The sequence below is a fragment of the Harpia harpyja genome, chromosome 2, assembly GCF_026419915.1.
Source record: "Harpia harpyja isolate bHarHar1 chromosome 2, bHarHar1 primary haplotype, whole genome shotgun sequence".
Classification (NCBI taxonomy): domain Eukaryota; kingdom Metazoa; phylum Chordata; class Aves; order Accipitriformes; family Accipitridae; genus Harpia; species Harpia harpyja.
Window position 1 is genome coordinate 76,453,244 of NC_068941.1, and position 14,149 is coordinate 76,467,392.

At 38.7% G+C, this 14,149-nt stretch overlaps 1 protein-coding gene across 5 annotated transcripts in view; it reads right to left on the reverse strand.

The window, feature by feature from the left end:
• Positions 1 to 14,149, reverse strand: part of EVC2 (EvC ciliary complex subunit 2) — a 79,495-nt gene that overhangs the window by 23,889 nt on the left and 41,457 nt on the right. For 3 of the 5 annotated variants that reach the window (XM_052780503.1, XM_052780502.1, XM_052780500.1), the window contains exons 11-15: positions 13,544 to 13,783; positions 11,237 to 11,412; positions 5,326 to 5,485; positions 3,563 to 4,023; positions 345 to 549 (exon numbers count right to left, since the gene is read on the reverse strand). In XM_052780503.1, coding sequence (XP_052636463.1) covers positions 345 to 549; positions 3,563 to 4,023; positions 5,326 to 5,485; positions 11,237 to 11,412; positions 13,544 to 13,783 — 1,242 coding nt within the window. The remainder of the gene's footprint in view (positions 1 to 344; positions 550 to 3,562; positions 4,024 to 5,325; positions 5,486 to 11,236; positions 11,413 to 13,543; positions 13,784 to 14,149) is intronic. The other 2 variants (XM_052780504.1, XM_052780501.1) reach the window with 1 other exon arrangement.

Sequence of the window (14,149 nt, forward strand, 5' to 3'; positions counted from 1 at the left end):
CAGGCTCAGCACTGCTCCAATTTTTGGCATTTCAATTGACTCTCCTCAGAGGTGCAGCCCCTTTTGGCCACTCATCTGCTTCTTTATACCTATGCCTTCTTCTTGGGAAAGCTGGAGGACATGCAAGCAGCAGAAATACACAGGTGTATGTGAAAAAAATATTTATCCAACTGCTACCCAACAATTATCTTTAAGGTCCACTGATCCACACAGACAGAAGTGTGCATCGCTGTCACACCTATGGACAAGCTATGGACCCGTATCTGCAGCCGAGGCCAACTACCTGTGGATATACACCCACGATCCCCTTGCACATCCCCAGACTGATCCCACATTGTTCCCACCTGTTTATTGGTCATTGCTAAATTCTGATCCACTTTCAGCAGTTCTGTGTCCCTCCACTCCACCTCAAAAGCCTGAAGCAAGGTTCTTGCTCTTATCTTGGGCCAAGCCAAGCTGCTGTCCACCTGAGAGAAGCAGCAGTGCAGCTCTTGCCTCATTCTAAGCAATTCCTCTTCTGATAGTGAGAGGGGTAAACTTAGAAGGTGCCTGTTAAAAAAACAAAAGCTATTTGCTATTCAGTGATATAGGCAATTTTACATAAAATGTAAGAGACATGCACACAAATACTTTAAATGACAATGATCATCCTTTTTTGTCTTATTCATACAGTTAATGATTCCACACATAGGACTGAGCTTTTCAGCATGTTCAAAATATCCTTCAGGATACTTCAAATTCTGCATACAGAACTTCCTGGACTGTAAAATTTCATTTGCAAGGGGAAACAGTTTTTGACTATTTAAAAAACAAATAAACAATTTTTAGCACATTTCCTATGCACAGAAACCTTCCATCTCTTAAGACAGTACACACCCTGAACTTAGGGCTGAAATCGAGATAAAAGCTTCCCGTAAAGCCTCCCTGCGCTGTTTCCCAGCACTTAGCAGTCACAGCTACTGAGAGGGGAAAAAAAATAAAATAAAAAAGTATCTCTTTGTAATAAACTCATATATGTCATCCCTCCCGTCACCAAGTCACAAGGGTTCCAGCTGTTCTTTGTAAAAAAGCTTTTAGCAGTCTGAACAACATGGAATATATTTTAGCAGCAATTTGAATCACTCAAAGTTCCCATTTTGTAGTAGGAAGGTTCTCAGCACATAAGTCTGGGGAACTGATCCTCAGGTCAAGCTGAAGTTGACTTAAAAATAAAGCATGCTAAAGCCTAAATTCATCTTCTGGCTGTGACCAACCTTAGACTACATTTATCATCTTACCTTGTGACTGAAATATTTCCTTAGGAGTATTTCATAAAAAATAGCATAATGTTTTGTTTGGAAATTTTCTCTATTTCCCCAAAAATGTATGTATATTTAAAGCATGAACAGTATATATTTTAAAAAGTAGTTTTCTTTTAAAAACATATTATACTGTATGTTCCATTAGGACTAATGCTTTTATTCAGTATATCACAGGGCTATACCACCTCATCATTTCACCAAAATATTTCTGAGTTTAGAAATTCTTATTTCCGTTTACTAATTCAGCAAAGTACAGCTAAATCCTAAATTAAAACATTTTTAACCTATGAAGTTTTTCTCTTAAAAAAATTGCTTACTTTAAGGCAATATTACTCCAAGCAAGCATTTACAGTATACTTAACCATTTCTCATGTTGTCCTGGACTTCTGGAAGAAAATCACAGATATATAGACAGAGATATAAAAGAAAATACAGCAAATCACAGTTTTGTCATGTCCATGTTTAAAAAGGACTTCAAGCATTAATGATCTTCATAAATATTTTGGACTAACTCATGGTCTCTTTGATAAGCAACAAAAATGAAAAGCTATCATTCAAAATAATTATTTGTGAAAAACAGATAGCAGATGAGAACATAAACATGAGAGCTGGCATCTGTCATCAAAATATCAAAATTGACAGACAGTGGACTGAACATAAAGACAGTGACAGATTTTAAGGGACTTTTGATAGAACAGTTGTGCAAATGCTGCATTTTTTGTATATATTTTCCAGTATTTCACCAGAAAAAAACAAACAGCTTACTGTTGCTGTGAATAAAGATAGCATTTAACAAATACAGCAGCCAGCACTGCAGGCTGGAACACAATTATCATGGAATCATAAGTTAGAAATAGGAAAGACCTGCTGGGTCATACAATCTACTTCCCTGCTCGTGCAGGTCTGCTTGCAGCAATATAAATAAGAGGTAATAAGACAAGCTAGAAAATACATTGAAATGGCTTATAGAAAAGTATTTAAAATGCTGAATAAAATACAAAGGCCTTGAAATTAGAATGAAAACAAGACAAATGGATTTATTTTTTTTCTTTAACAAAGCAAACACACATGGGCAAGGGGTTTTTTTCATATTTCTTTTAGATGCTTTGATACTGTGCAGCAGGCAAACTTACAAAGATGCTGTCTGGACAAAACTGCCCGTGCTAATCTGTTTTGCTTCAAAGAAGAGGTATGAAGGAGAAACCTTAACTAATGCTTCACCCCCCCGTTCAATTTCTCATGCTCAGTACATTTGCTCTAGGGGCAGACAGCCTAATATATAGGTTTGCCTATTCCCGTGGCTTCCCCTAAAGCTGCAATTTTGACAGAAGACTATTTTTTCATGTTCCCAGGTCTCTAACAATGTCTGTTACTAAATGGACATTGTATAGGAAATGTAGTAGTGTAAATATTCAGGTAATACAACAACTAGTCATAAATGCACTTGAAAGCCAAGAAGAATTGCTAATGAATGCTGCAAATCTCTCAGGGACCCTGCTGCCCAGTCTGAGAGGCACCACAGACACTGACACTTGGCTGCGGCTGCAGCTGTGGTCTCTCCCTGAGCAAGGTGTCCCAATGGTGGCAAGGCCACCACTCGCTTTCCCACCTCCCCAGGGTCACATCGCAGCAGACAGCAATGGCCAAAACATGTGCCTGGGGCCAGCAAAACTCTCTGCAAAATCACCCGTGCCATGACACCTCTCTGGCTGGGGGCTCAGTGCCACGGGCACTTTGTCAGCAGGCCAGATCGGCCAAGTCTGATGCGTGCAGCCCACGAGTTGGAGAGGTACGCTACTGTGCTGTGTATTATGAAATATGGGAAAATACTGTGGCAGAGCTTAAAATGAGCACCCGATGAGTAAGGCTTGGCTTGTGGCTGGAAGGAATATATTGAAATTCAACGCAGGGCTAATTAGGCCTGACATACGAAATGACATTTCCAAAGTGCTGGACCTCTGAGAGCACACTGAGAATAATAATGAAAGATGCACAAGTGAAACCTGACATGGAGTGAACAGAAGTATAAAAACACTCCATCTTTTTGGTTTCAAAACTGCCATTTCCTGGGATTTCCACTGCAGCGCTAGGAGTGCCAGCTCACCTGCCAGCGCCGCAGGGGCTAAGCACTTGTGAAAAATCAATTCCCAGGTGCACAACAGAGAACTTATTATTAGGAATTATACCAGACAGGTGTGAAAACTCCTAGTTCATCTCTATTTGCAAGAATAACTAAGAAAAGGGTACAGAGAGATACTTGCATGAGTACTGATTGTTCCCAGCTCCTTAATTTTTTTTGTTCCGAAAGGCTTGTTTCCAGTTCTTGGCTCAGCTTCTGCCTGGTGAGCTGAAGCAGCTCTTCAGCGGCTGTGCTCTTGTCATGCTCTTCCATTTCAAGCTGTTCATGTTTAACAACCATCTCTTTTTTATGCTCCTCCACAGCTTCCAGTAGGAACATCTTTGGCACACTGAGCTTCACCAGTTCTTGCACAAATACTCCATACTGAGCACGTTTAAGCTCTTCAACAGTTTTCTCTGTTAGACTAAATAGAAGCTCTTTTAGCTCTTCACTGGCCTCATTGTCAAGCTTTTCAGTAAGTTCTTCAAATTCAATGGTGTGATCACTCAGAAGATTTTTCCAGTGGCTCAGGTAGTGAGTGACCTCCTTAGTAGTTTTGAAGGGGTCTCCAAGTGACAGCTGCTCCTTCCGATGCTCTTTCTGCTGATTCGTTTGCCAAAAGGAGGAACAAGGTTAAGAGAAGGAACTTCTCAAATTCTAGCTCTTTAAATATGTATTTCATAGCAACACAAAATTTCATACTTCTGTTTTTCAGTGTTCTCAAAACTGCTTTTCAGTGTCCAGAGACCTACCTAGCCCTCAACATGATGGCTTTGTGTGCACCTACCAGGCCTGTGATAATTCAGATTATTGTTAGATAGAAGGGCTAACATGGGCCTGTGATAATTTGGATTGTTGCTAGATAGAAGGGTTAACACCTAAAAAAATGCATGATCTTCTGGTTTGACATAATCTCAGCTGCCTGAACTGTAATGATCTGGCAGCATTCCAGAAGTGAATCTGGATCAAATACCAAGGAAGAAAAAGAAGAAAAACAAAGAGAGAGGAAAAAAAAGGCTGGGTTATTTTTTACTTTATTTTCCCCATCTTACAGCATGCAGCAATTTCATTGGAAAGCTAAACTAAAGCTACCTATACTGAGAATACATACAACAAATGAAGTCTCCATCGTTATACCTGCCGTCTCTTCTTGCACTGATATCTGTTAAAGAGCAGAAGACACTGAAACACGTCCCACAAAAGGTAAAATTAATCTCACCTAACTTTGGTCACCTAAAGAAATATCACCTAAATCCAAGATAGCTTTTTCTACATCCTTTAGGAAGAGAAAGATAGACACCTTTGGATAACAACTCCCTTCCATTTATCTCAGATCACCTGCAAGTCATCTTCCATTATGAGATGACTTGGACCTCTTGGAGTTAGCCTTGATTTTTAGATGGCTGAGGTTAGGTGACCTGAGTCCTACCAGAAGCAGCCACAGGTACAGCATCTTTTAAATAATTTTGTTTTGTAGCTGAACTTTAACTATGCTGTAAGAGTCATTCAAGTCACATGTAGCCAGGAAACCCAGAGAAAACAACAACTGTCACAGATCTGTGCCATCTCTCTCACCAACTTCAGAACCTCAGTTGGCTTTTGCCTGTCTACACTTTACAGAGGCTTATCATAACCCCCTTGGACAGGTTAGACTAAGTAGAGGGGCTTCACAAGTTTCTCCAGTTATATTACTTTCCTGCAGGTTTTTCTAAAAGAACAGCTATTAATTACTGCGTAATTAATACAGCACATAGCGGTACACAGCTAAAAACAATGGACACTTATTTCCATCCATCCTCCTGGCAGTGTTGACCCCTGTCCTAAGAACTACACTTTATTTTTCAATTCATTCCACTTTTAATTCATGATAACCCCTGTGAAAATAAATATACTGAAAATAATTACCTTTTGTAGCATTTCCCGCCTTCGCTTAGTAATGAGTTTCTGGTGAAGCTTTTGCTTTTCTTGTTTTAAATCATGATCGAATTTCTGTTTAACAGAATTAATTTCAGCCTCAGCTCGGTCCAGCAGCACTCCCAAATGACATTCAGGTAAATGACCTGCTCTGTAATAACAGTGTTTGAAGCCTGTTATCCCAAATTCTTAGGAGTAAAAGGGTATTTGAGGCAATTAGTACCATAATAAGGCTCAACAAAGTAGACACACAGAATGATCTTTGTTTCTTTAGCAGTGATACCTGAGGGGATCAAACAAGCAAGTGGATAACAGAAAGATAATCTCAGAGATGAGTGTAGAATTAAGCCAGTTTGTGAAGGCAGAGTGAAGGTGTATGAAGACGGAATGGGAAGAAGGAAGGAAGGGAAGGCAAATGCAAAACCAATTACGTATCAGTTAGTAATGTAAGCGATATTCAAATGAGACATTTCAAACCTTATATATTATTCATAATATTTACATTTTTCATTTAATGCCCCTGGAATGCAATTCTAGATGTCTTTTATAACTCCTTCTCCTCATTAGAAACAATTTTCTCTTTAAAGGATGTAATCTAATCAAGTAAAAACTATTAAAAATTATTTTAAAGATACAAAGCAATCATATCCATTAAAAGATTTATATTCAGATTTCCTATTACATTTACATCATCAGAAAAATTATAAAGATTTCAAATTAATAGTGAAATACAATAATCTAACAGGGCAAATTCTCAGTCTTAAGCACACAGTGCTTTCAAATGGAAGTTTAAGACTATGGTCTACCTCCAGTTGCTACAGTATTTAATTTCAAAGAGTAAGCAAGATCCCAACCATGCCTGCAACAGTCAGAAAAATCTTCCTCTCCACAAACTCAAACTGAATTTAAAAAATTACCTGCTATTATACTTACACCAGAAATTCCCCAAATATTTCTCAGACAACAGAAGAATAAAAGAACATCTTAATTCAGACCCAGCTGTTGGACATTTGTGAGTTATAATTTCTAATGCTAAACACAGAGGACTTCCAAAATGTGGGGTTGAAAAAGTCAACATGGAACTTTGAGTAGAAAGCACCAGTTCCTGACCTGAACCTGGATGTTGTCCAAACACTTTCTGGTTTATTTTTCAAATCCCCATTTTTCAGAAGACACAAACATTACACACAGAGCCTGGATTCAGATGAATCCAGGGCTTCCAAGTCTCTGTTCCAACATGTTACCTGACCCAATTCATAAACTAGAGTAGCAGCTAAATGTCACAAGCCCTTCTCCAGAAAGGACAGTCTCTCATTCTGGTTTATTAGGATTTGTTGATACTGTTACAGCTTAATTCCAACTAAAATCCTCAAAATAAAAGCTGAAAGAAATAAAACAGAAGATTGATATATTAGCTTGTTTGCAGCCACTGCACTGTAACCGTGGTGGCCAGATTCCACAGTTCACACCTCTCCATCTACTGCTCAAGCATCCACAAGTATGTGGGCAAGCCACGAAACATCATCCCCTACATAATGAATGCGCTGGATAGAAACTCAGATCTGCTTTATCACACCGTTACGTCAACCAGATAGTGCCTTCTTTTGCAGAGCTTTTCAAATGCCTATTTTGTATTTCTTTAATCTCCTGCAAAGAGGATTAAAATACCTCTCGGTACCTTAAGAGCAATCCACAAAGCATCATTCTTGGATCTTTTGGCCAAGTCATTTTTGCCTTGAAAGCAATCAATGTTAAATTTCAGTGTTATATTAAAAAAATACCCCCACAACAGCACTAAATTTCCTACCCATATTTGGTAACTAAGTCTTGCCCCCCTTTCTGATCAAACCCAAGGCAAAAGATTAGTGAATGAAAGGTAGATTTATTACGGTGAGGAAGTGAGGCATGATAATAACCAAGATATTATTTTTAACACCTTCATCCTGTCTTGTACTGAGGAAATAAACCCAGGCTTGCTGCATCCAATTAAAATCCCTGTCCAGAGCAGTGAAAAGGGGCTGCAATAGAGAAAGAAAGATGTGCTGGAACCATCCAGCAAATGAAAGATACAGAAAAAGCCATACAACACAGAATGACTGGAAGATGATATAAAGCAACCTATTCTTAGGTAGGAAAAAAAAGAAGAAAAAAGTCTACATTATTTCAGTTTCAGGTTGTTGATTTATTTAGAGATCCAGCAGGTCCACAGCTCAAACTGAAGGTGATGCAGTATTGTAAAACGTATCTATTTATTTTTTTGGAATCTACTTATTTAGAAATCCCAAATAACAAAAATAATGGGCAAAATGCCTAACACCAGAGAAGTCTATGGGAGTTTATGTGGCAACTTACTTACATTAATCAGTATTATGGTAATTCCTAGAAGGCTCAACCCTGGCAAGAGACCTTAACAGTATCAAAACAATTACAGTATTAGAATTAAAAGATGTCCTGTTCCCAAAGGACTCCGAACTGAAACACAAAATAGAAGGAGAGGAGAAAGATAATGACAGTATAGACTGTATGATAAACTGCCTGGTCTCAGCATACCAGACATCTAATCACTGAAGAAATGTGCAGGCACATGTTTAATGTCTTTGAACAAGGAGAATTTTGATGAAGGAGAATACTGCAGTAATGACAAGGATGTTTACAGGGAGATCCTCCCAAATGCAACGAGTGCCATGGAAGGAACACAGATGAAGTGTGTGGCCAACAGCAGGAGTATCACAGGCCAATCAGAGGCAGACCTTGACTTCTCTGTACTGAATGAAAGCCAGCAAAATTAGGAGAAAATGTGAAGTGAGGGCACTAAAACTAGTAGTTTGTATTTGATGCTACGGAGAACTAAGTGATGCTGGACCCCAGCAAAGGAAGATTTGTTTTATGAAAGGTAGAGAAGGCATGGGAGCGTCACTGAAACATAAGGGAGACAGATAATGAAGCTGAAAAGTTGCACCAGCCTGAATGTACATGTAGGCTGAATCGCAACACTATACAGAGACTATACAGAGAGAACCTGCAAGACGGTGCCCATGTTACTCTGCTTCAGCTACTTCAGGATTTTACCTGCTGAACTGGCATCTTGCTGGTACCCAGATCAAAATTTAGGTAAATAATTCAAAGCAGTAAATACTCTACATAGCAAAGTGCTACAAGCAGAAGAAGTTTTAAAAGATTATTAGAAAACTTTATACTAATGCATTACAGCTAGAGGCATTCACTTTCCAATACCAACTCACTGAAAGGTCCAGCAGGACACTGTTCAGAAAATTACTTTGCTTATAACAAGGTCCATATAAATTGACACTATTCAGAAGAGTAAGAGACCAATACGAGATGTTTTGCTTTGAACTTTTATGTCAAAGATTATCAACTGCCTACTTTAAAAACACAGTTAACAAGAAATGCTTGAGGTCTTATAAAAACTAAAATTTGGGGAGAAATTTATAAAGGGACTTGAGTTGTTCATACCTAGAGAGTCAGCAGAACTGGATTCAGTTTTTAAGAGACCAAAGAAGGAAGAAAACTTCTTGTGAACAAGCAGATACTGGCAAAAGAACAATGCAACATGTTACAGTTCAAAAACATGAAGAACCTCGTGCCTCTGGGGATAGCCAGAAAAACCCAGGATAAATACTGCTTCAAGTATCACCCTCCTGTCCATTTATCCTTTAAAGGAAAACACAAAAAGCCTAGCTAGACACCCCTAAAATCTATTATTATGGGTTATATTTTAAACCTTGCTTTCCTGCCTTTTGGCACTGCAGTCCATGGACTTGATTTCCAAAGGCACCGAGTACCCATAGCCAGTCCTGACAAATGGGACATTTTATTTAAATACTATCTTTAGAAAGCCCAGCTTGAAAATTGGTTGCTCTATTTCATTTAAAATGTTCACAACCCTCCCTAGAATTGGTTTGGTTTTATTTTGCTTTTTATAACCTTTATTTCTGGCCACAAAGAATATTTTTCATGTTAATTTGAAATTGGCTTGCTAGCTGATAAATTTTAAACATCCTATTAAGCTCCATTTTTAAAAGACCTCTCCCCTCATCATTTATCTGCTGGTTTATATATCCCTGAATCTGTTTATCTGTGGTATATCTAGTCTACATATTTTCTCAGTTTCTCTTCTCCATACAAACCGTTCTGCATTTTAAAATTCCATTTATAACAGAAAGTTTAGGGCACGCTATTAAAGCTGGACACAATAGATTACGACAGACCTGTGTCTATATTTAGACAAGCAGATTCAATGCTAAAGTGAAAAATAAGAGGATATTATGGATACAATTTAAAGTACCAGCCATTCAGACCAGAATTCTCTTGCTGCTCAAATTTTAATGCTCCAATTTGTAAATATCCCCCAAATCACTTTATAATTAGAAACTGAAATACAAGCCTCCCTAGCATAGATTATAACTTCCTCAAGGTTTATACTAGGATATTTCAACTTGCCTGTAGGGAAAAAAAGACTACCAAATAATCTGAAATACTATATTCTGGAGCTTTATAAATTCAACAGCTCAAGAATGAATAATAACATAAGAGTTTGGCCAACATTTGCCTGAAAGGAATTCCTGCCACAGCAGGTGTGGGAAGTCACAGGAAAATAACTATTTCTAGTCCCAGAAAGCAAGATGGGATTGCTTCTCTACAATGCTGTCTCTAAGTATGGACACATTTCCTTTGTCCGCAGAGCATTACGACCACTGCATACTTTGAGAAGTTCAATAGGGGACTGCTAGGAAAATTAATTTTTTTATCTAGGTAATGATGCTTGTTGGTTTCAGAAGTTTTGGGGGTTTGGGGGGTTTTTTTTGGTACATTTTGGGGGATGAGATCCACAAAGTCTTGGACTACTAATACTACACATTTCCTCTCTGTTTTGTAGTTGATCTGTTTCATGACTGTTAGGTGCAATAACAGGCATTAAAAAGTGAGTGGAACCTATTTTTCCAGCTTGAGAATCCACAGCGGCTGCGTGGTGCTTAGTTGCTGGCTGGGGTTAAACCACGACAATGACTCTGGTTCTCATTGAAGTCAGAATTACAAACAGGTATTGTACATGTTCCCAGCAATTACCCTCTGTGCTGTACAAAGTGGACGCAGACAACAAAGCCTCACTCTTGTGGTTTCACCCCAGCCAGCACCTAAGCATCATGCAGCTGCTCACTCACTCCCTGCCACCCAGTGGGACGGGGGAGAGAACTGGAAAAAAAGTGAAACTCGTGGGTTGAGATAAAGACAGTTTAACAGAACAGAATGAAAGAAAATAATACTGATAATAATAAAATGACAATAATAATAAAAGAATTGGAATATAGAAAACAAGTGATGCACAATGCAATTGCTCACCACTCGACGACTGATACCCAGTTAGTTCCCAAGCAGCGATCCCCCCAGGCCAACTCCCCCCAGTTTATATACTGGGCATGACGTCACATGGTATGGAATACCCCTTTGGCCAGTTTGGGTCAGCTGTCCTGGCTGTGTCCCCTCCCAACTTCCTGGGCCCCTCCAGCCTTCTTGCTGGCTGGGCATGAGAAGCTGAAAAATCCTTGGCTTAATCTAAACACTACTTAGCAACAACAGAAAACATCAGTGTGTTATCAACATTCTTCTCATACTGAATCCAAGGCATAACACTGTACCAGTTACTAGAAAGAAAATTAACTCTAACCCAGCCAAAACCAGGACACTCACCTTAGTGTCTGCTGGGATATTAACTAACAAAGTCATCAGTTACAAAACATTTTCTTAGAATTAACTTAAAAGATAACATTTTTATGCACCTTTCCTGCTAGGTAACACAGACAAAAAGACTTTTGAAGACTATTCTATTGTCTTTCAGATAATGTAGTCAAATGGCTGCCAAGAAAACAATTGAGATATTTACCTTTCCATCTTATTAATGAGACTTGATATCTGGGCTGCTGCTGCATTTATAAGAGCACAGGCTTGAGAATCCCTTAACTGTGTCTTACTTATAAGATACTCTCTGTAAGCAAATCTTCTATTCAGATGATATTTCTTCCTAGCTTGCAAAAAATCCATTAGCTCTTCAATGTCTCCCTACAGGAAAGAATGTGAACAAATATATTTAATTAGATGTAATGTTAATTTCAGCTAACACCTGTGGGTATCAGACCAGATTTGTTCATTAACAGGTTAAAGTTAAAAAGCTCTTACAAGTGAAAGACAATTAGCTTCTATCAACTTAACTCTAATGTTCACGTCAAATTATTACTGTTATTTCAACAAAACAAAATAAATGATGTGCTGAGCTTTAGGCCTGAATACCTCAATATTGTTTGTGTGTACTCTCCTGAATAGTTAGCGCACCTCCCGAGAGCCCTGAGTTAACAGGTCATTTGATCATGTGCCCACGATGAAATACACGTGCAACCCTACCAGTGTTAGTAGAACTGTTCCTGCTTAAAGCTATCCACAGGCTGAAAGGTCTTCTTGAATTGGGAGCTGAAGACAGCATGTGTTCAGTAACAGCAGTAAGTGGCATCATGCCCTTCTTTCTTTTTTATTTTTTCCTTTCTTTTTTCTTTACAATGTATTGTATGATTAAATAAATAAAGGGTAACATTTTCAAATTCACTTCAAAGCCAAGGATAAGTCTTCCACGTGTCCAGTACAGCGTGGGGAAAGCCAAGCCCGCTGCACACAGGCTGGCTTAGAAGTTCCTGCTTCCAACAGTGGGGAACAGGAAGGGTTTAGGTACCTACGAATGGGTCTGGTAGAGACCAGAGGCAGGTGCACAGTGGTCTATAGCAGACATTTTGCTAGCATCAGATAGCCAAGACAAGGTCTGATACTTAGGTGACCCATGTCTGAGCAGCCAAAACATTGTCAAAACTTCTTTCACTTGCTCTATCTTCTGCTAGCTGCTCAACTGTCTTTTGCACAAGTGCTTGCTGCATCTATATCTGACAGTGGCCCATGGGTGGCTTTTCTGTACTGAGATCTGACAGTGCATCTGGTTTTAGGAGTGGGCCTTCCATGTTTTGACACCTACTTTCCAGATGCTGCTTTTTAACCTCCAGGCCTTCAACCTCTAGGACCAAAACAATCATATTCTTCTTCAAGAAGCAGCAAGAAGAACATTTCCCAGAATTTTTGGAATCTAGAACACTAACTTTCAACACAAATAGAGTAAAAAAAAACCCTTGAGGAAACAACTCAAGCTATTCTGTTGCAAGAGTCTTAAAATGTAACTGAAACCAAAACTAAAGTCCTGAACATACTCTTCATCAGCATCCCCAACTGCGTAAGCTAGAGATACTCAACCTCTCAAAGTACAAAACCATAGCACTTCAGACATACCACAATTTCAATAGTCTACATATTTGGACTGGGGGGATCAGAACATCTTCTCAAGTATAGGAAAGCACGTGTTGCCTAGGGGGTTTTAAAAATGCCTATACAGACAGGCCTCCAAAGGTACTTACCATTCATTAGACAGCATCTGGCTCTGTTTCAGAAAATCCCATTCATAAAATAGATTTAGGGACCTAAGTGTTCTCTTAGTTGCCTAAGTCCCTTTATTTGGGCTGAAATTACTTTTGAAAATGGCACTCTGGCATTTCTGTACCATGCTGAGGGCCCCATTAACACCAGTGAGGGTAGACCTGGAACCAGAAGTTTGCTGCACAAGCACAAATCTGCTCTCAGAACATCCTGTAGGGGCAGGCTTAGGGGCAGACCTGCACCAACAGAGCTTTCAGGAGCTAAGCAGAGCCCCAAGTTATGCAGATATATCAATATATTCACTGCAAAACTGGGGATTTATATTACACAATTTCCCACTGCATGGTGTAGACATGTTTTCAAACTTCTTTCTTCTGCGTGATACACGTGAGCTACTAGTCTTATTTTCCCTGAGCAGTAAAGACAAGCCTTCAGCACTTGGGTGCTTTGGAAATATTACCCATGAAAACAAAAGTCAGCACTAAGCACATAATGTTATGGCAAATATATCTAACTCAGTATTGTAGAAAAAGGCTGTGCATATGCACCAATATACAGTTGTGTATATGTCTAGATGTACATAATGATTGCATTATACTTTTCAAAATTCCTGCTAAGAAAATTAGTTATAAAAGTGATAACATTTATCCTGAAACATTTCTCAAGAGTTACTGTGGATTTGTATTCTGTCATTAGGTCAGGAATGGGGTTATCACCCTATTACCTGTATTTTAGAGTAACCTTCCACTAATGTTTTAGCTGCTTCCAACTTCAGTTCTCCCTTGAAAGTAGCATTTGTTATCTGTGTAAAAAAGATATTATGGAGCTCCTTTCTCTGGGTAACAGCCAGCTGCCTATAAGCCTTTGCAAAATACTCCTCCTGCTTTACCAGAAGGAACCTCTTCAGGCAGTCCTGCTCCAGTCTGTGAAGTCTATCCAGAAGACTTTTGTATTCTACAGCAGGCTGCAGAGAAGAGAGAAATAAATAAATCTGAAGTGATTTTCAGTATTCAACATATTTTAAAGTATCAGTGCTACTAGCTCATACATGTATTACACATACTCTGATTACTCTCATTTCAGGTTTGAATGAAGACCAATACTAAATCAGTGTACACGTTCCATGGTTTTCACCTGTTTGGAATGACAGGGCTTGTACAGCTGTCAATCTCTAATCCAGATAACACTTCCAAGGCATAAAGTCTTTTTAGAATTTAGAAGCATTATTTAAGATAAATTATACAAAACAGCATGAAATTCAACACAAAAACTATACATGAAATCAATTTCTTAGGTTTCATCAATCCTGAAATCCTATTAAAATTTAATA